Below are 22,522 nucleotides of genomic sequence, written 5' to 3'. Positions count from 1 at the left end.
ACTTGTGAAGAGCAGAAAACCAAAGTCGGTGTTAAAAAAAAATAAATTGGTGTATTTTCAAAGCTTTGATGTACCTAACCAAGATCAAACAATGTAAATCCTGCTGAGAATATCTAGCTAACTGTTTATCGAGAGAAAAAGAAAAGGAACTAATTAGTAGCCACAGCAAGACCCAAGAGTGACTATCGGACACACACAGACCACAACTTATCTTAGCCTGTGGCTTTTTGCGTTCTCCAGTCTCATAAGTAATTTAAAGCTTTGCAGCTAAAAAGGTTTACTACCTCTTTAGACATAAATAATTCAGATGATAGATTTTTGTGTTAAATAATCAAGCCTCTTGTCATGCTGCATAAATATCTCATTTTACAACCAGGGCAGCCTGTGGGGATTTTTAAATTCTTAAACATATAGTGATCCAATTTGTTTTTTCAGGGGCACTCATCTTTAAATCACTGCTACAGCAAGAAAGTTGGCAGGTAGGAAGGTTTGCAGAAGGAACCCTGCCATCAGGGCCACCTTACTTAAAAAGGGTGATGCACTTCGCATTATGAACTGCGACATTTTCTTTGTTAGGTAAGGGTATCAAGGGACATAGAGGTAAGGTTGATGATGACATTGAAGTACAGATCAGTCATGATCTCAATGAGTGATAGACCTGGTTAGAGGAACTGAAAGGATGACTCTTCCTAATTTGTTCCACACATTTCTGTTGACCCTGTGTTTTTATAAAGAAAGGATACAATGGCTCCTGCAGAACATGAACATTGGCAAGGACCTGTTGAGTTGAATGGCTGGATTCTGTACTGTAAATACTATGTAACTGGCTTCAAAGGGTTTTTGAGCTCATCAAAGTCTCAGAGCTGAATTGACAAAGACAGCTTGCACTGAAGCAACATTGGGTCAATAACTATCTCTACGAATGCTCATTTGGCTCCTCCACAAGGGCAGACTCAGAAACTCTTCTAAATTGGAACCTTGGCAAGGTCATCAGCACTTAATGTCTCAACAAAATTTGAATGAAAAAAAATAAAAACAGATTGAATAGATTAACCAATGAATCTTCCATGACATGGCTTTGCTTGCCTGGTTGTTAAAGAAAATATTTATTTCACTGTGGCAAAGGGTGTTCAGTATTTTCTTCATATAAAAAAACACATTGCACTTCACTTACCCCAATGGTGCCTGTCTTCAGTTTAAACTTTTTCCCTCCTTTCATTGCCCCAAACATCGGCACAGCAGTTTTCTTAGCTTTGGATTCTGGGTCTCCAGTCTGATCCACATTCCTTAGGATAAAATGTTTTTAACATTAGGCATCTTAAATATTCTCACTATGACACACTATTCAGGGAAAGTTTTTAAGTAGGAGTTTTATCTCATGCAAAGCTGTATCTGTACTTGCTCTCATTCTGAAAGCTTTTTTTTAAATAAATAAGACTTCCACTAGAGATCAACACTGCTTCTGCAAGTATAAACAGCCAAATTGAGATTTTGTAACCATGAATAGTGCTAATTTTGGTTTTCAATACAAGCCAAATATTTTGGGGGTACCATGATGATTGTACAATATGGCACTCAGGGAATGAGATCAGGAATACTCAAATTCAATATTGGTCTGTTTGGAGATGGCTTCTCAAACTGGAAAACCACAACTAGGCTTGGCATCCTTGGGCTGGGATGGAGTTGTGAGTGGATTTTGCAGCAGAGCTACTCGTCAGAAACAAGTATATAAATGCTAGGTGAGATTTTATGCTAATGAAATGGCTTGTCGACAGGCCATTTGGGCAAAGTACCAAAATAACCCTGCACATGTGGAACCTCGCCTCCACATAAGTCATCACCACCTTCAGAATTAGCAGGGAAGGCTTCCCCAATGACTGAAACCTTATATATTGAGTGGCTGAGTCATAAAGTATCAGCTGTGGTTCAGTTGATAAGCACTCTTGTCTTGGAGTCAGAAGGTTGTGGGTTTAAGCCATGCTCCAAAGGCTTGTGCACAAAATTTTATGTGGCATTAAAATTGCGCAGTGAGAGAAAATCATACAAGGGACGCACTATTCACAGATTATATGTGTATGTGTGCATTCTTAGAATGCAAGTGATGTTTTCAATGCTGCATTTATAGCCTGTCTCCAGCTGCCCTTGGCAGGACTATTAAAAAGCCATGAAAAAAATTCCCACATTTATCAAATGATTTATCAAATGGAATTTATATGCCCAAAGCATAGGGATGGCAATCTAGTCATTCAAACCTCAAATTCCAATAGATATCATTACAAAATTAGAAAACCTGCTGACATCTCAGGATTCAGTTATATCATCTTCAAGACTGGATTGTGTGGTTATTGAACTGCTTTAAGCTTACCCTATCATGGAGTTAGGTAGAGAATTCCAGGATGGTGAAGGAAAGGTGGCATATGTCTAAGTCAGGATGGTGCTTTGCTTGAGGGGAGCTTGCAGATAATAGTGTTCCCATGACCCAGCTGCTCCTGGCCTACTTGATGGTAGAGGTGCTGTTGTGGAGTTGTTGTCACGCATCCTGTGGATGTCATAGTTAGTGTGCTGATGCTAGAAACTGCAGATATCGAGTTCAAGGGCACTGATCAAGTGGACATGTTTTGTCCTGGACGGTTGTCCTTGAGGCTTGTTGTAACTCTTTTTACAAAACAAATAAACTGGAAGTTAACAAATCAAGGGACAAAGTAAAAGGTAGCCCCTTAAAGGGAAACTGCAAAAACAAAAGACGAAATGCAAAGGAAGCTTACCAACATTAAATCAAAATGCGATTAAAGGGGTTCGATAAAACACTCCAGTCCCCGCAGTGCCCACCGAGCAAGGAAGGCCTCGATGGTGCCGGTGGACACCACGTGCTCCCTCTCCAGGGTCACCCAGCCGCGAACATAGCCACAGAACAGGGGCAGACAGTGGCGTTGGACGACCCGCTTGATCGCCTGCTGCCTGGACCTGTTAACGGCCAACTTGGCCAGGCCCAGGAGCAGGTTCACGATGAGGTCCTCCTCCCTCCCGGCCCCCCTCAGCACTGGGTGCCCGTAGATCAGGAGTGTGGGGCTAAAGTGCAAAAAAAAACAGTAAAAGGTTTTTCAAGAAACTAAAAAGGGGGTGCAGTCTACAACAACCAACATACACATGGCCCACGGACTCTACAAGGACACAAAAGATGCAGGCATCTTGGGAGTCTGTGAATCAACACAACCTACGATTGTATGGGACTACTGCATGTAACACCCTCCAACCCAGGTCCCCAATGGAAAAGGGGGCACACCTCAGTAGAGGGTCAATTGAGGTTTGTTGTAGTTGCACCCATCCGGGAGAGTGATAAACGAAGATCAGGCGCAGTGGAGTAATTTGGATATTGTAAAAGAATTAATTAGGAAATCGAAGATAATAATAAATTCCAGAGAGAGAAAAATAAAATGTCTGTCCCATCAAGACTAACACCCAGAGTCCATATATTTTAACTCTACCGCATTATCACTATCACTTGATGCCTACTTTAGAGAACACCAAGTTCCTTCCCTTGCCTCCAATAAAAAATAAAAGTAGTGTGGTTAATACCTTTAAAATTTCAAATCTCCCTTCTCAACAAAAAATGATCCTGCTCCCTTTTAATGATGGATTTGACCCTGACTCAATGCCTTCTCTGGCATTGAGGTGCCCACTATTCTGTAGGAAAAGTTCTCTCTCATCTGTAACAGTTCCCAAGGCTTCTGATTTTGTATTTTTGCTTTCTAATGCTGTACTTATTGTCAAGATTAAAGATCTTGCTTGCCTTAACACCATCGCAAGCTTTTATTACTTTCATCTCTTGCCTCACATCGCTTCAAAGTATTGTAACTAGCAAAGGTAAGTTATACATTGGAACCTACATACAAATTAGGAGCAGGAATAGGCTACTCAGCCCTTCGAGCCTGCTCCATTTGGTTGCTTTATGCTTTCTTAATGATTTTGCACAGCAAAGCAGGAGCATTTTTGCCTTTTGAACTTCCAAATATGCAGCAGGTAGCAAAGTCTAAAATCTATGTTCTGATCAAACTGCATAGATTTCAAAGCGCAGATACTGATAGGTTCTGTCTCTAATGTAAAAGGTAGATCAGGTATGGTATAGGGAAACCTCAACCAGTTCAGTGGTCCACATGGTTTTAGACAAGAATAAGTCCAGGAGAAAGAGATGGAGTATCTCTATGCCTCCAGAACAGACCTGTAATATTTCATCCCAGGTTAGTGGTGTATTATTCTATTAGGGCTCAAATTACTGAGGGCGACAAGAAGGATTTATAGTTTGTAGATTTCAAGTCATCTACAAGTTTTTGTTTCTAGCCATTTTCATCACTTGTGGATCTACAATATATTAGATGCAATTAAAACAGATGTTAAACCTACTTCGGTCCAAATGGCACCCTGTGTAGATAATAAGCAAGACTGACTTGATTGTCAGATCTTTTTCAAACTTTTATATTTCTCCCTGTCGACGTATAATCTCAAAACATTTAAATACATTCAGAGACACTTGCAAAAGCTATAAAGTCGTGAGGAAAAATGTGCTCAATGACAGAACGGGCTTCTCCTGTCAATATACCTACATTCTTACGCTTATAATTACTCTCCAAGGTTATCATTCCCCCCCTTCTGCTTTTGGTTCTTCCCTTCTTTCACTCTCCCTAGAAAGTACAAACCTTTAAAACTTAAGCTTGATGGCGCCTAACTATTAATTCAGTGGTGTTGTATCCTATGGGTTTTGGCTTCTCACTGATGTAATGCTGCAGCTAAATGGTCGTAACTGCAAAAATTGCAGCTTGTAGAGAACAAAACTGTCAACTTCATGGAAAATTATGAAAAAACTGAAAAGAAAGGAGAGCCCAGGAGAGGCTATTAAAGTCCCCAGAACATAAAATAGGATCAAGTGTTTGGAAAGGGCTAGGAATCTAACTTCAAGCACATTAGATAAAGGGACGACAATGAGAAAGGGGACGGGAAATACAGGACTGAAGGTGTTGTATCTGAATGCACGCAGTATACAAAATAAGGTAAATGAGCTTGTGGCGCAGATTGAAATTGGCAGGTATGATGTGGTGGGCATTATGGAGACATGGCTGCAAGGGGATCAGGATTGGGAGCTAAATATCCAAGGATATACATCCTATCGAAAAGATAGGCAGGTTGGCAGAGGGGGTGGGGTTGCTTTATTAATAAGAAATAAAATTAAATCAATATAAGAAATGGCGGTAGGGTCAGATGATGTAGAATCTGTGTGGGTAGAGTTGAGGAACCGCAAAGGTAAAAAAACCATAATGGGAGTTATGTACAGGCCTCCGAACAGTAGTCAGGATGTGGGGCACAAGATACACCAGGAGATAGAAAAGGCGTGTAAGAAAGGCAAGGTTACAGTGATCATGGGGGATTTCAATATGCAGGTAGACTGGGAAAATCAGGTTGGTAGTGGATCCCAAGAAAAGGAATTTGTGGAATGTCTACGAGATGGCTTTTTGGAGCAGCTTGTGGTGGAGCCCACTAGGGAACAGACAATTCTAGATTTAGTGATGTGTAATGAGGCAGATTTGATAAGGGAGCTTAAGGTGAAGGAACCCTTAGGAGGAAGTGACCATAATATGATAGAATTTATCCTGCAATTTGAGAGGAAAAAGCTGGAATCAGATGTAACTGTATTACAGTTGAATAAAGGCAACTACAGAGGCATGAGGGAGGAGCTGGCCAGAATTGACTTGAGAGATGAGCCTAGCAGGAAAGACAGTGGAACAGCAATGGCAGGAGTTTCTGGGAGTAATTTGGGAGACACAGCAAAAATTCATCCCTAGGAAGAAGAAGCATACGAAAGGGAGGACAAGGTAACCATGGCTGACAAGGGAAGTCAGGGACAGCATAAAAGCTAAAGAGAAAGCATACAATGCGGTGAAGAGCAGTGGGAAACCAGAGGATTGGGAAGCCTACAAAGACCAACAGAGGACAACTAAAAAAGAAATAAGGAGGGAGAAGATTAAATATGAGGGTAAACTAGCCAGTAGTATAAAAGAAAATTGCAAGAGCTTTTTTTTAGATATATAAAGGGTAAGAGAGAGGCAAAAGTGGACATTGGGCCGCTGGAAAATGACGCTGGAGAAGTAGTAGTGGGGAACAAAGAAATGGCGGAGGAACTGAATAGGTACTTTGCGTCAGTCTTCACGGGGGAAGACACGCGTAACATTCCCAAAGTTCAAGAGAGTCGGGGGGCAGAGGTGAGTATGGTGGCCATTACCAAGGAGAAGGTGCTAGGAAAACTGAAAGGTCTGAAGGTGGATAAATCACCTGGACCAGATGGATTACACCGCAGAGTTCTGAAGGAGGTAGCTGAAGAGATAGTGGCGGCGTTGGTGGTGATCTTTCAGGAATCACTGGAGTCAGGGAGGGTCCCAGAGGACTGGAAAATCGCTAATGTATCCCACTGTTTAAGAAGGGAGTGAGGCAAAAGACAGGAAATTACAGGCCGATAAGCCTGACCTCAGTCGTTGATAAGATTTTAGACTCCATTATTAAGGATGAGATTTCAGAATACTTGGAAGTACATGATAAAATAGGGCAAAGTCAGCATGGTTTCATCAAGGGGAGGTCATGCCTGACAAATCTGTTAGAATTCTTTGAGGAGGTAACGAGTAGGTTAGACAAAGGAGAGCCAATGGATGTTATCTACTTGGACTTCCAAAAGGCCTTTGACAAGGTGCCACATAGGAGGCTGCTCAGTAAGATAAGAGCTCATGGTGTTAGAGGCAAGGTACTAGCATGGATAGAAGGTTGGCTGTCTGGCAGGAGGCAGAGAGTGGGGATAAGGGGGTCCTTCTCAGGATGGTGGCCGGTGACCAGTGGAGTTCCGCAGAGGTCAGTGTTGGGACCACAACTTTTCACTTTATACATTAATGATCTAGATGAAGGAGCTGAGGGCATCCTGGCTAAGTTTGTAGATGATACAAAGATAGGTGGAGGGACAGGTAGTATTGAGGAGGCTGCAGAAGGATTTGGACAGGTTAGGAGAATGGGCAAAGAAGTGGCAGATGGAATACAACGTGGGGAAGTGTGGGGTCATGCACTTTGGTAGGAAGAATAGAGGTATGGACTGTTTTCTAAATGGGGAGAGAATTCAGAAATCTGGAGTGCAAAAGGACTTGGGAGTCCTAGTCCAGGATTCTCTTAAGGTTAACTTGCAAGTTGAGTCGGTAGTTAGGAAGGCAAATGCAATGTTGGCACTTATTTCGAGAGGACTAGAATATAAAAGCAGGGATGTGCTGCTGAGGCTTTACAAGGCTCTGGTCAGACCACATTTAGAATATTGTGAGCAATTTTGGGCCCCATATCTCAGGAAGGATGCGCTGGCCCTGGAGAGGGTCCAGAGGAGGTTCACGAGAATGATCCCAGGAATGAAAGGCTTAACATATGAGGAATGTTTGAGGACTCGGGGTCTATACTCGATGGAGTTTAGAAGGATGAGGGGGGATCTGATTGAAATTTACAGAATACTGAAAGGCCTGAATAGAGTGGACGTGGGGAAGATGTTTCCATTAGTAGGAGAGACTAGGACCCGAGGGCACAGCCTCAGAGTAAAGGGAAGACCTTTTAGAACAGAGATGTGGAGAAACTTCTTTAGCCAGAGAGTGGTGAATCTATGGAATTCATTGCCAGAGAAGGCTGTGGAGGCCAGGTCATTGAGTGCATTTAAGATCGAGATAGATAGGTTCTTGATTGGTAAGGGGATCAAAGATTACGGGGAGAAGACGGGAGAATGGGGTTGAAAAACCTATCAGCCACGATTGAATGGTGGAGCAGACTTGATGTGCCGAATGGCCTAATTTCTGCTCCTATGTCTTATGGTCTAACATCTAGTCAAGCATAAATTTTCAGTTCCTTTGCTTGAAATTACATTTAGGGCAAATAAACATCAATTGTCCATTTTGGCAGGAAGAATAAAAAAAAAGCATATTATCTAAATGGTGAGAGATTGCAGAGCTCTGAAACGCAGAGGAATCTAGTACATGAATCGCAAAAGGTTAGTATGCAGGCACTGCGAGTAATTAGGAAAGCTAATAAAATGTTAGCGTTTATCGCGAGGGGAATTGAATACAAAAGTAGGGAAATTATGCTTTCTATGTACAGGGTTCTATGTACAGGGCACTGGTGAGACCACATCAGGAACACTGTGTACAGTATTGGTCTCCATATTTAAGGAAAGACTTAAATACGTTAGAAGCAGTTCAGAGGTTTACTAGACTAATACCTGGAATAAACAAAAACAAAAATAAGAACACCTGGAAAAACTCAGCAGGACTGACAGCTGACAGAGAAACACAGTTAACGTTTCGAGTCCATATGAATCTTCAACAGAACTAAGGAAAAATAGAGAGGTGAAATATAAGCCGGTTTAAGGGGAGGTGGGACAAGTAGGGCTGGATAGAGTGCCAGTAATAGGTGGAGATTGCCAAAAGGTGTCATAGACAAAAAGACAAAGAGGTGTTGACGGTGGTGATATTATCTAAGGAATGTGCTAATAGGTGACATTAAGGATAGAAAGCAGGACGAGCAAGGTACAGAGAGCTCGAGTGGCGGTGGGGTGGGAGGAAGGGATTGAAATAGGCTAAAAGGTCGAGATAAAACAATGGATGGAAATACATTTAAAAATAATGGAAATAGGTGGGAAAAGAAAAATCTATATAAATTATTGGAAAAAAGGGGGATCAGAAAAGGGGTGGGGATGGAGGAGAGAGTTCATGATCTAAAGTTGTTGAACTCAATATTCAGTCCGGAAGGCTGTAAAGTGCCTAGCCAGAAGATGAGGCGCTGTTCCTTCAGTTTGCGTTGAGCTTCAGTGGAACATCACAGCAGGCCAAGGATGGACATGTGGGCACGAGAACAGGATGGAGTGTTGAAATGGCAAGCGACAGGGAGGTCTCAGTCATGCTTGCGGGCACACTGAAGGTGTTCCGCAAAGCGGTTACCCAGTCTGCGTTTTGTCTCTCCAATGTAGAGGAAACCGCATCGGGAGCAACAAATGCAGTAGACTAAATTGAGGGAAGTGCAAGTGAAATGCTGCTTCACTTGAAATGAGTGTTTGGGCTTTGGACGGTAAGGAGAGGGGAAGTAAAGGGGCAGGTGTTGCACCTTTTGCGGTTGCATGAGAAGGTGCCGTGGGAGGGGGTTGAGGTGTAGGGGGTGATGGAGGAGTGGACCAGGGTGTCCCAGAGGGAACAATCCCTACAGAATGCAAACTGTGGGGGGTGAAGAGAAGATGTGTTTGGTGGTGGCATCATGCTGGAGTTGGCGGAAATGGCGGAGGATGATCCTTTGAATGCAGAGGCTGGTGGGGTGATAAGTGAGGACAAGGGGGATCTTATCATGGTTCTGGGAGGGAGGAGAAGGCGTGAGGGCGGATGCGCGGGAGATGGACCGGACATGGTTGAGGGCCCTGTCAACCGCCGTGGGTGGAAAACCTCGGTTAAGGAAGAAGGAGGACATGTCAGATGAACTGTTTTTGAAAGTGGCATCATCAGAACAGATGCGATGGAGACGAAGAGAATGGGATGGAGTCCTTCCGGGAAGCAGGGTGTGAGGAGCTGTAGTCAAGGTAGCTGTGGGAGTTGGTAGGCTTGTAATGAATATTGGTGGACAGTCTATCTTCAGAAATTGAGACAGAAGGGTCAAGGAAGGGAAGGGAAGTGTCAGAGATGGACCATGTGAAAACGATGGAGGGGTGGAAATTGGAAGCAAAATTAATACACTTTTCCAGGTCCAGACGAGAGCATGAAGCAGCACCAAAGCAGTCATTGATGTACCGGAGGAAGAGTTGTGGGAGGGGGCCGGAGTAGGACTGGAATAAGGAATGTTTGACATACCCCATAAAGAGACAGGCAGAACTGGGGCCCATGCGGGTACCCATAGCCACACCTTTTATTTGGAGGAAGTGAGAGGAGTTGAAGGAGAAATTGTTCAGTGAGAGAACAAGTTCAGCCAGATGGAGGAGAGTAGTGGTGGATGGGGATTGTTCGGGCCTCTGTTCGAGGAAGAAGCGGAGAGCCCTCAGACCATCCCGGTGGGGGATGGAGGTATAGAGGGATTGGACGTCCATGGTGAAGAGGCGGCGGTTGGGGCCAGGGAACTGGAAATTGTTGATATGATGTAAGGTGTCAGAGGAATCGCGGATGTCGGTGGGAAGGGACTGGCCAAGGGGAGAGAGAATGGAGCTCATTGGAAACACCTAATGCACTACCCCAAACTTTCTGCCTGTTAATGTCAATGACAGAAAATTACAGGCAGTGCACCAATGATTTCCCAAAAAGCTGCCTGCGAGGCCCTGCCGATATTGCAGTCTTGGAGAATTCTTTTCGCTTCTTGAATATTTCCCAACAAGATGAAGCCTCTTGATGCAAAATTACTCACTATTCAGAGGAATGAACTACACGGTAGGCCTGTTGTCTCTTCCTCATCCCTGCCCTAGGTCACCTAAATAAGCACAGTGTGAGATTAAACATGATATTCTTTGTCTTTACCATTCAGTTTCACCATCTTGTGTACTTGGTTTGTATTCCTTTGAGAATAGATTAAGGGGTAATTTAATTAAGATGATTAAAGGAATTGATAGAAGGAAACTATTTCCTCTGGTGAGGGGGTCCAGAACAATGAGGTCATCCAAGGGTGATGGCGGGAAGCACTTGTTCATACAAAGGTTAGTGGAAATCTGGAACACACTCCTCCAAAAAGCTGCTGAGGCCGGGGGACAGGGGGATGAGGGGTGGTGGGTGGCAGGGGGCAGTGGGGATGGAGGGGTGGTCAACTGAAAATTTCAACACTAACAATGATAGATTTCTGTTAGAGAAGGATAGTAAGGGGACGGAACCAAGGCGGGTAAGGGGCGCACGAGGAGACAGGAGTGAGACGTAGCAAATTAGTCTCACGTGATAAGCTTTGCTAAGTCCTTTTCAGGTTTCACTATACGTTAAGAACCAAGGTCTGACATAACTAAGTTAGGCTAGCTTGGTAAGTAGATACTGCCTGGAGTGGCAGTTAGCTGCCAATCACCTGAAAGCAGTTCATTCAAGTGGTGTTAATGACTGAAGCTAAACGAGCTAGTGACTCATCAGAGGATCTATAAAAGAGACAGGCTTTTCAAACCACGCAGTCAGTAAGGGGTGTGCGAGGAGACAGGCGACTACGCCAGAGTGAGAAGCAAATCTGACTCACGTGCGAATTTGATGCATGGGGGAAAGAGGTGAGGTATACACTGGAATTATTCTAAATTGGGAATAGGAGCAACTGAGCAGAAATTGTCCTGGGTTATCTTAAGAGCAGAGTTTGAAAAAAATAAATCGAACAGTGACATCACAGGAAAACCATAAGTTCATTGGTTCATAAGAAACTGCCATTAGGGAGTGTCTTTAAATAACTGCAAATTAGAAAAGTATTATTTTTAAAGTAGCTACTTGGATTTGAATAAGAAAAACTAAGAATAAGGGGGAGTCAGGACAAGTAATGTAAATATAAGTAAATGAAAGTAAAATAAAGTTAACGTAAGGGAAATAAAGTTAAGACGTGGCAGGGCAGCTTGGTTGTGTCGAATGTGGGAAGTCATGGACAATACCTGGTGACCTAGATGGCCACATGTGCAGCAAGTGCTACCAGCTGCAAAAACTTGAGCTCTGGGTTTCGAACTTGAGCGGTTAAAGTCACTGTGGTGAAACCATGAGACTGGGAGCTACGTGGATAACACGTCCAGAGAGATGGTCACACCATAGGTTAGGAGCATGGGGGCAGGAAAGGAATGGAGGCTGCCATGCAGTCCAACAAAACCAGGCAAGTAGTGCAGGAGACCCCTGGAGCCCACTTGCTAATTGATTTTCTGCTTTGGATACTGGTGAGGGCATTGGTTCCTCAGGAGTGCAGTCAGAACCCAGTTTGTGGCACCACGAGTGGCTCAGCTGTCCATGATGGGGGGTGGGAAAGAAGAAGGGAAGAGCAAAAGTGATAGGGGATTCATTAGTTAGGGAAACAGGCAGGCGTTTCTGTGGCTGCATCCATGACTCCAGGATGATATCTTGCCTCCCTGGTGCCAGGGTCAAGGATGTCACAGAGTGGTTGCAGGGCATTCTTCTGAGGGAGGGTGAACAGTCAGAGGTAGTGGTCCACGTAGGTACCAATGACTTGGGTACGAAGGGGGATGTGGTCCTGCAGACAGAATTTAGAGGCCTAGGTCGAAAATTAGCAAGCAGGACCTCAAATGTAGTAATCGCTGGATTACTCCCAGGTGCCAAGTGCAAATGAGTACAGAAATAGGAACATAAGGCAGATGAATGCATGGCTGGGAAGATGGTGCAGGAGGGAGGGCTTTAGATTCCTGGGACACTGGGATTGACTCTGGGGGAGAGGTCACCTGTACAAGCTAGACGGGTTACTCCTGAACAGAGCTGAGACTGAGTTCCTTGCAGGGCATTTTGCGAGTGCTGTTGGGGAAAACCTTTAAACTAACTCGGCAGGCGTGTGGGAACTAGGAGAGAATATTAGAAAGGAATGCCAGGGTGCACAAAATAGTTGGAGGGACAAATAGCACTAGTATAGAGAATAGCTAGTTAATAGGTGGAGTTGGAGTGTGAGAAAATCATGAAGTCTAAATCAGGGTTATGCAGCATGTATGTGAATGCACGGAGTAGAGTGAATAAGATTGATGAGTTACAGGTGCAGGTTGCCATGCATGTTGTGGTGATATGAGAACTGGCTTAAGGAAGGGCAGGGCTGGGTGTATTTCAGGGTGCAAGGTGTTCAGGAAAGATAGGGCAGATAAAAAGGAGAGACTTATTGGTTAAGGACAGCATTTGCAGTGCTGGAGGAAAAGGATGTCCCAGAGGGTTCAAGGACAGGATCAATTTGGCTACAGCTAAGGAACAAAAATGGTGCAATTGCAGTGCTCAGTGTAGTCTATAGACCACCACCTAGTGGGAAGAATGTAGAGGAAGAAATCAGCTGGGAAATTACAGAGAGATGCAAACATTATAGAGTAGTTATAATGGGGGACTTTAATTACCCAAATGTAATCTGGGATAGTGATAGTGTAAAGGGCAGAGAGAGGAAAGAGTTCCTAGAGTATATTCAGGAAACTTTTCTATGCCAGTATGTGTCCAATCCAACAAGAAAGGAGGCACTGCTAGACCTGGTGCTTGTTAAAAGGTGGGCCAAGTAGATCAAGTGTCAGTGGGGGAATATTTAGGAGACCGTGATCATTGTATCAGAAGGTTTAGGATGACAATAGAAAAGGACAATGGGCAATCTAGAGTAAGAATAATTAACTGGCGGGGAGCTGACTTCAATGAGCAAGAATGGAGCTGGGCCAGATAGACTGGAACCAAAGGTTAGCAAGAAAAACTGAAGGTAGCCCATTGTTCAGCTACAAAGAAGAAATGGTTTGGGCACAGTCAAGGTATATTCCCTCAGAAGGGAATGGTAGGGCAAACAAATCCAGAGCTTCCTGGATGAAAAAGGCGATAGAAATTAAGAAAAAAAAGAAAAAAGTGTGCTTATGATAGGTGTCAGGTAGAAAATACAATTGAGAACCATGCTGAATACAGAAAGCTCAGAGGAGCGGTGAAAAAGCACATAAGAGAAGCAAATTATGAGAAAAGACTGGCGGCCAACATTAAGGACATAGACAAGTTGGTGGAGTGGGCAGATAGGTGGCAGATGAAGTTCAATGCAGAGAAGTCTGACATGATTCATTTTGGTATGGAGAATATCAAGTGACAATATAAAATAAGGGTCCTGGATGTATATGTGCATAAGTCATTAACGGTAACAGGACCGGCGGATAGAGCAATTAATAAAGCATGCAGTATCCTAGGCTTCATTAATAGGGGCATAGAGTACAAGAGCAGGAAGTTTATGCTGAACTTGGATAGGACACTAGTTAGACCTCAGCTACAGTATTGTGTACAGTTCTGGGCGCCACACTTTAAGAAGAACGTGAATGCATTGGAGTGCGCAGAAGAGGTTTACAAAAATGGTTCCAGAAATGAGAAAATTCAGTTATGAAGATAGATTGGAGAGGTTGAGACTGTTCTCCTTAGAGAGGAGAAGGCTAAGAGGTGATTTGATAAAGGCGTTCAAAGTCATGAAGGGCTGGATAGAGTAGATAGGGAGAAACTGTCCCTGCTCCTAAAAGGATTGAGAACAAGAGGGCACAGATTTAAAGCGATTTGCAAAAGAAGCAAATGTGATGAGACACAAAACTTTTTCACAGTGTGGCCCGAGTGTGGAATACACTGCCTGGAAGCGTGGTGGAGGCAGGTTCAATCGGGGCTTTCAAGAGGGCAGTAGATGATTACTTAAATAGACACATCGTGCAAGGGTACCGGAAAAAGGCAGGAGATTGGCACTAAGTCATAATAGTCATTTGGAGAGCTGGTGCAGATGCCATGGGCCGAACGGCCTTCTTCCAGTAACAATTCTGTGATTCTGTAAAACTCAGATCTGTCATGATCTAACTGAATGGCGAAATAGGCTTGAGAGACTGAATGGCCTATTCTTGAGGACTTCTTGAGTCAATGAGGAATTGTCAGCATTGTTCACATCCAGAGTTCAAACATCATCACTGCTGATCTAACCATGTGCTGATTGAATTGCAGTAGTTAATTATCAGAGCTGCTCACTTGACTTACTCCATTTTTAGCTCTGGTAGACCCACTGGCGTCACTATCTTTATTAGTTTCTGTAGCCTTTGCTGCTCCTTTTTCAGCTCGAAAGACTTGATGTGCCATTTCTTACGAGTGACACTATCTACTGTTGCTCCTGTGCGGATTTTGGTCATAAAGGCATCCAGTGGATCTTCCCCAGGGGCCTGCGCGCAATCTGTGATGGAAATGACACCAAGCATTAAGGACAAACAGTTGATTCTGATTATCACCTGAATGCATAAACTCCACATCCAGTATTGGCTATTCATTTGTTTTATTTCCCCATACTTCACTGGGATACTGCACTCATATCACAGGATAGATAAGAGTTGGGGAGCCCATTTTTGTGTTATAGTTCATCCATGCAAAAAGAATCTAGAATCTGCACGTCCCCTCCCATCCCAGCCACCTGCCATGGGATTTGTCTTCAGAACCCTTTCAAGAATTTCATTCAACATGGCAATTACTCTTTGCAAAGAACTTCTGCATTCAAGAGATGCAGACACTTTACTATCTCACTGTCTCCTGAATCCTTCTCTCTGTAAGAAAGTGCTAGATAGCTTCTTGAATGCAGAAGTTTCTCCACAAAGATTGATCAGCGCACAAACTCCTAAAACTGTACTTTGCTGCTTTGGGGCCATGCATCCCTTTCTCAAACTCTTTTCCTCTCACTTTCAGCAAACTGAATAAAAGAAAGAGAGAATGTTATAACACAGAAAGAGGCCATTGCGCTGGTACTGACTCTTTGAAATAGCTATTCATTTAGCTCCATTTCCTACCTTTACAAATTCTGCTTTTCAAATATTTATCCATTTCCCTTTCAGAAGCTACTGCAAATTCAGCTTCTGACTATTTCTGGCTCAGCTTAGCAACAGTTTTGTTTTTTGGTAATGATCCTAAATTTATGCTGTCTGGTTACAAATTCATTCACCAGCGGAAATACTTTTTCCTTTACGGCATCATCAAGCCATTTGAATTTTGATAAACTCTTAGAGATCCCTAACAAAAACAGAAAATGCTGGAAAAACTCAGTCAACCCTTCAGAAGGGACATACGGACTCAAAGCATGAACTTTGTTTCTCTCTCCACAGGTCTACTGCTGAACTTTTCCAGCATTTTCTGTTTTTGTTTCGGATTTCCAGCATCTGCAGTATTTTGCTTTTATCTTAGAGCTCCCATTTCACCTTTCTTTCTCCAATAAAGAACCTGAATTTCTCTAGTTTTGCCTCCTTCCTCATCCCTGTATTGGTTTACTGTATTTCTTCGATATGCTCTCCATGACTGAGGCATCATTTTCTCAAATAGGGGACCCAATATAAATGTGGTTGTGGCCAATCATAAAAGGCAGGACTCAATGGGCCAAATACCTTATTCCTGTTGATAACCCACCTGCAATATACTCAATGAATTGTATAAGTTTATTGCATCCCCCTTTTGTTTTTGTACTGCACATCATTATTTATAAATCCTAAGATTCTATATGCTGTTTTTTGTTTTTTTCAACAAAGTATTATCAACCAGCCTCCTTTTAAAGATCTACGTTTTCTTATTCTGCTTCCCAAAATGTATCATTTCACCTTTTTCCACAGTACCTGATATCTGTCTGCTGGGAAAACAGAGAAAAAAAAAGACTTCAAAAGGAGTAAATCTTACATCCCCAGCACAACAATTATTCTGAAAATAATATGATTAAAATATTTTAAGGAACAGAAAGAGAAAATTTCACCCAACCAACCTTTTCTTTTTTGATGGATCACAACCCTATTTGTCCCCCTTCTCATCATATCCCTCCTGAAAGTGGGTCACCAGCTGGCAGGTAGACACCAGACGCCTCCATTAAATACTGCCCATTCACAGCCCTCTGGGGTAAGGATCTCAAAGATTCCAAACACTCCAAGTGAAGAAATTTCTGCTCATTCCTTACCGTGAGTTATCCTACTTCTAGATTCTCCAGCCAGAGGAAACAGCATCTACCCCGTCAAGCCCTCCAAGAATAATTGCTCACTGTTTCAAAATTATTCTGTTTTTCTATCCTTCCTGCTAAAGTGAATAACAATACCTATCCGCCTTCTTCTTGTCCAATAATTTAACTGGTCTATATCCTTTTGTAGCCTCTTTGCATCCTCCTCAGTGCATACTTTCCTACCTAGCCAAGTTTTTTGATGACACAAAGCTATGTTACATTCAATCCCCTCATCTAAGTCATTGTTATGGATTATAAATAGCTGAGGCTCAAGCACTGATCCTTGTGCCACTCCACTAGTTTTACCGTCCCCTCCCAAAAATGACCTGATTTTTCCTACTCTCCGCTTTCTGACTGTTACCTGATCTTCAATTCATGCCAATGTATCAACCCAATCCCTATCACAGTTGACACTCTGTTTGGGTTCCACCAGGATCACTCAGCTCTTGACCTCACTACAGTTTTGGTCCAAACATGGACAAAAAGCTGAACTCAAGAGATGAGGTGAGAGTGACTGCCCTTTACATCAAGGCTGCACTTGACCTGGTGTGGCATGAAGAAGTCCTAGAAAAACTGGGGTCAATGGGAATCTGGGGGGAAACGTTCCACTGGGTGGAGCACCAAGGAAGATGGTTGTGGTTGTTGAAGGTCAATCATCTCAGACGTGGGACATTGCTGCATGAGTTCCTCAGGGTAGTGTCCTAGGCCCAACCATCTTCAGTTGCTTCATCAAGATCAGAAGTGGGGATGTTCACTGATGATTGCATAATGTTCAGCACCATTTGGGATTCCTCAGATACTGAAACAGATGGTGTTCATATGCAGCAAGACCTGGGAAGCATTCAGACTTGGGTTGATAAGTGACAAGTAACACTCATGCCACACAAGTGCCAGGCAATGACCATCTCCAACAAGAGAAAACCTAGCCATCTCCCCTTGACATTCAAGGCATTACCCATTGCTGAATTCCCCACTGTCAACAACCCGAGGTTACCGTTGACCAGAAACGGAATTGGACCAACCATATAAATACTTTGGCTATGAGAGCAGGTCAGAGGCTGGAACTTCTGCGGTGGGTACCTCACCTCCTGACTCCCCAAAGCCTGTCCACCATCAATAAGGCACAAGTCAGGAGTGTGATGGAATACTCTTCACTTGCCTGGATGAGTACAACTCCAACAACACTCAAACAAGACACATCCAGGACAAAGCAGCCCGCTTGTTTGGCACCCCATCCACCACAGTAAACATTCACTCCCTCCACCACCGATGCATAATGACAGCAGTGTGTATCAAGATGCACTGCAGTAAGTAACTCACCAAAACTCCTTTGACAGCACCTCCCAAACCCGTGACCTCTACCACCTAGAAGGACAAGGGGAATTGATGCATGGGAACACCACCACCTTCAAGTTCTCCTCTAAGCCACACACCTCCCTGACTTGGAACTATATTGCCAATCCTTCACTGTCACTGGGTCAAAATTTTGGATCGCTCTTCCTAACTTTACTGTGGGTGTACCTACGCCACATGGACTGCAGTGGTTCAAGAAGGCAGCTCACCATCACCTTCTCAAGGGTAATTAGGGATGGGCAATAAATGCTGGTCCAGCCACAGATGGCCGCATCCCATGAACAAATTTTTTAAAATCCTCTCTCTTCCGAGACAAGCAGTCAGTTACCTATTGAATCCATTTACAGTGTCTGCCTCATTTCTTTCCCTAATCTGTTTGTTTTGTTTCCTGTTTAATTATTATACAAGTTTATTACCTTTGGGTGAAAAAGCGCTTTCCTTCTTAAAGACAAATTCTTCATTTCCAAACTTGCATCTTCAGGTATTTTAGCCTTTCACCACAGTGAATAATTTGCTCAGATTATTGACAAGGTGGGGTCCTGTGTAGTCTTCAAGAAGCCCATTAACAGACTAACTGTTAACAGATTTCAGAATACTTGGAAATACATGGTAAAATAGGGCAAAGTCAGCATGGTTTCATCAAGGGGAGGTCTAAAAAATGTTAGAATTCTTTGAGGAGGTAACGAGTAGGTTAGGCAAAGGGGAGCCAATGGATGTTATCTACTTGGACTTCCAGAAGGCCTTTGACAAGGTGCCGCACAGGAGGCTGATCAGTAAGATAACAGCCCATGGTGTTGCAGGCAAGGTACTAGCATGGATAGAAGATTAGCTGTCTGGCAGGAGGCAGAGAGTGGGGATAAGGGGGTCTTTCTCAAGATGATGGCCGGTGACTAGTGGAATTCCGCAGGCGTCATTGTTGGGACCACAACTTTTCACTTTATATATTAATAATCTAGATGAAGGAGCTGAGGGCATCCTGGCTAAGTTTGCAGATGATACAAAGATAGGTGGAGGGACAGGTAGTAATGAGGAAGCGGGGAGGCTGCAGAAGGATTTGGACAGGTTAGGAGAATAGGCAAAGAAGTGGCAGATGGAATACAACGTGGGGAAGTGTGAGGTCATGCACTTTGGTAGGAAGAATAGAGGTATAGACTATTATCTAAATGGGGAGAGAATTCAGAAATCTGGAGTGTAAAGGGACTTGGGAGTCCTAGTCCAGGATTCTCTTAAGGTTAACTTGCAGGTTGAGTCGGTAGTTAGGAAGGCAAATGCAATGTTGGCATTTATTTTGAGAGGACTAGAATATAAAAGTAGGGATGTGCTACTGAGGCTTTATAAGGTTCTGGTCAGATCACATTTAAGAATATGGTGAGCAATTTTGGGCCCTGTATCTCAGGAAGGATGTTCTGGCCCTGGAGATGGTCCAGAGGAGGTTCACGAGCACGATCCCAGGAATGAAAGGCTTAACATATGAGGAACGTTTGAGCACTCTGGATATATACTCGATGGAGTTTAGAAGTATGAGCGGGGATCTGATTGAAACTTACAGAAAACTGAAAGGCCTGGATAGAGTGGATGTGGGGAAGATGTTTCCATTAGTAGGAGAGACTAGGACCTGAGGGCACAGTCTCAGAGTAAAGGGAAGACCTTTTAGAACAGAGATGAGGAGAAACTTCTTTAGCCAGAGAGTGGTGAATCTATGGAATTCATTGCCACAGAAGGCTGTGGAGGACAGGTCATTGTGTGTATTTAAGACCGAGATAGGTAGGTTCTTGATTGGTAAGGGGATCAAAGGCTATGGGGAGAAGGGGGGAGAATGGGGTTGAGAAACTTATCAGCCATGATTGAATGGCGGAGCAGACCCGATGGGCCGGATGGCCTAACTTCTGCTCCTATGTCTTATGGTCTTATGGATCGCACAATATAGCTCTCTTAATGTAAAGTGATTGAAAGCATCAAGGCAACAGCTAGTAGCCTTGTGAATTTGAGAAAAATGCAACTAAGCAGAACTCGTTTGCATTTGAAGCAAATATGTTTCCATGTATTAAAAGAATTAATGCTGGAGTAGAACATTTTCTGTAACATTTCTCCATTAAGAGACAATACCCATCACACCATTCATCCACTAATTAAGGAGGGATGTGGGGTGGAGGAAGGGGAACAAGAGAGAGAGAAAGCACGAGAGAGGGAGCAAGAAAGAGATAGTGTGAGAAAGTGTGGGGGTGAGTGGGGCAGGGACGGATTTAGTATTGAGATTTATCACCATGCAGTTCCTGGCTACAAGAGGAGCTTCGGTAACAAATCGGCTGGAGACTTGATCAATAAGAAGATGCATGGCAACCTCCAGAAAACACAACCAAGGGCAGATTTAAATTTGGGATTATTCTGCTCTGACAGACTGCATTCAGAACTTTAGAGAAGAACTTAATCTGCATTTCATCAAGACGCAGAATGCAGAATTTTATACTAGAGGCAGTTTATCGGAATGAGTTTTGCGGCACACCACAGAACCTTAATTAAGTCATGTAAAAATTTAAATAATTAAAGTCGGCTACATTCAAACTGGAAACCTTTTCACACCTGTTAAAATGTTCTTCCATATACTTTTTAAATGCTCCCTCATTTCAATGACAAAAGAAATCAATAGTTTCCTTACAAATTAAATGCTGCTGCCAGTGTTGGGACCAGTGCATAGGAGTGTTGAGCTGAAACAATGCCAAGAAACATATTTCAGCTTGTTCGAAAAGCTTGTTGGTAGGGTTGTTACAAGGCATTTCTCCTGGTAGATAATTGACCTCTGCCTGTACCTATTCTACCCCTCTATGACCCATGTATTATTCTATGTAAGCTCCTGACTACCTTACCCAAGTGGCTAATTTTCAGGTGCGAACCTTGACAATGAGAGTCAGCAGATCATTCGTTCCTGGGTTTCATCACAGCCAGGCTTCGTACTAACATCGCTGAACACGTACACACACCTTCCAGAGGAGATCATTGCTGATTTGTAGAGCGCCTAGAGACACGCTGTCTGAGATCAGCGAACTCAGCACAGGGTTTTGCCCTTTTAACTTTGTAAGGCCTAGTACTGCATTAAACAGTCAAGTCAGGACGCATTCCTGCGTCCAGTACCTAGCACTGTAATAACTCATGAGAATGGTTGTCATCTAGGACCAAAGTTACTGGGAAACCGGTGTGTGAAACAGAGAATGGAAAATTTCAAGATCCAGATGGTAAAAAGAATCTAAGCTGGAAATCACTGCAATGTATATGCTGCATCAGTGTGTTTTTAAATTAGGGGCTAGTGCAAGAGATTTAGATTAGGAAACCTGAAACCCAAGAACAGAAAAAAGTCGAGGGAGGGAAGAAAAAAATTTTGCTCATCAAAACTACCAGCTTATTTTAACTCCGCACTATCTGTTGACCTTAATTTTAAGAAACATTATAAGTTCCTCCCCTTAATTCCCTGAAAAAGCACAAGCAATGCTGTTTGTATCTTTATATGTGATATTTCAAGGGTTATGAAGCAAAAGTGCACAAAAAAGAATCAAGGTGCAAATCAGCCATGACCTAAGCGAACAGCGGAACAGACTTGATGCCTACTCCTGATCCTTTGGACTGGATTTCCTGGTGTGCATCGGGATCCAGACGTTGGCTCATGAGTCCACCCATGTCCTCAGCATGCCCACTGGCACACCCTTTGGGACGCTGCCTCCTAGTTTGATACTGCAGGCCAAATAAGAGGGTAGCGCCTCAAATTGGAAGTGCCTTTGGCAGCCTGCATATTAGTAATAGGTTAAAGAGGCTTGCAGCTGGTAGGGCCATTGAGTTGGAGAGGCAAAGTCTCCTTTGGACTATTAATGGATGGGGCTGTCGCATTTCATCCCCTGGCCTTTTGCTGGAAGGCTGTTTTGATTGAACTGACAGCCTCTACATTTGGCAGGGTGAGGCGGGGCTCACTCCAATGTCAGGAACATGCAGGGTCTTAATTATACTAATTGGCTGCCTGCATCTGTGGAGCAGACAGCCAACCTAGGTCCAAGTCCACCCCCAGGAAAGGTCCCCAGAGGCAAAAATGCATCGGGGAACAGTCCTGATGCAGCTCGCCACTATTTTCTTGGACCCCCAGTCTCCTATTCCGTCTCCACAGGGCAGGGAAAATTCTATCCATGTAAATGCTCCAAATCTCCAAGGTCACAAATTCAAACATGAAAAAATTGTCAAGTAAGGAATAAGTGCAAATAGGACTGACTTGGTCTGGATTGCCAAGACATGGAAACCACATGGCCCATGGGCTGCTTTTTGGACATTCTTGTCATAAAGTTTGTAGCACCTGCTCACTCTTCTCAGACACTGTTTCTTAACCTTGTCTAATGCATCTACTTATTATACTTGTTTTTAGCTCTGGCATTTAAAAGGAATTCTTGCATGTCTTAAATAAAAGGGGAAGAGGATAATAAAGCTAATCTTAAATTGACATGATTCTTCTGTTCTTTCC

At 43.4% G+C, this 22,522-nt stretch overlaps 1 protein-coding gene across 4 annotated transcripts in view; it reads right to left on the bottom strand.

The window, feature by feature from the left end:
- Positions 1-22,522, bottom strand: part of LOC121277962 (solute carrier family 4 member 1 adaptor protein) — a 160,406-nt gene that overhangs the window by 52,366 nt on the left and 85,518 nt on the right. For all 4 annotated transcript variants that reach the window (XM_041187880.1, XM_041187883.1, XM_041187882.1 and 1 more), the window contains exons 9-10: positions 14,697-14,886; positions 1,175-1,286 (exon numbers count right to left, since the gene is read on the bottom strand). In XM_041187880.1, coding sequence (XP_041043814.1) covers positions 1,175-1,286; positions 14,697-14,886 — 302 coding nt within the window. The remainder of the gene's footprint in view (positions 1-1,174; positions 1,287-14,696; positions 14,887-22,522) is intronic.

This window comes from Carcharodon carcharias, chromosome 5 (genome assembly GCF_017639515.1).
Source record: "Carcharodon carcharias isolate sCarCar2 chromosome 5, sCarCar2.pri, whole genome shotgun sequence".
In the NCBI taxonomy this organism is placed as follows: Eukaryota; Metazoa; Chordata; class Chondrichthyes; order Lamniformes; family Lamnidae; genus Carcharodon; species Carcharodon carcharias.
The sequence above is the reverse complement of the archived record's forward strand: the minus strand, read 5'-3'. Positions and strand labels throughout refer to the sequence as shown.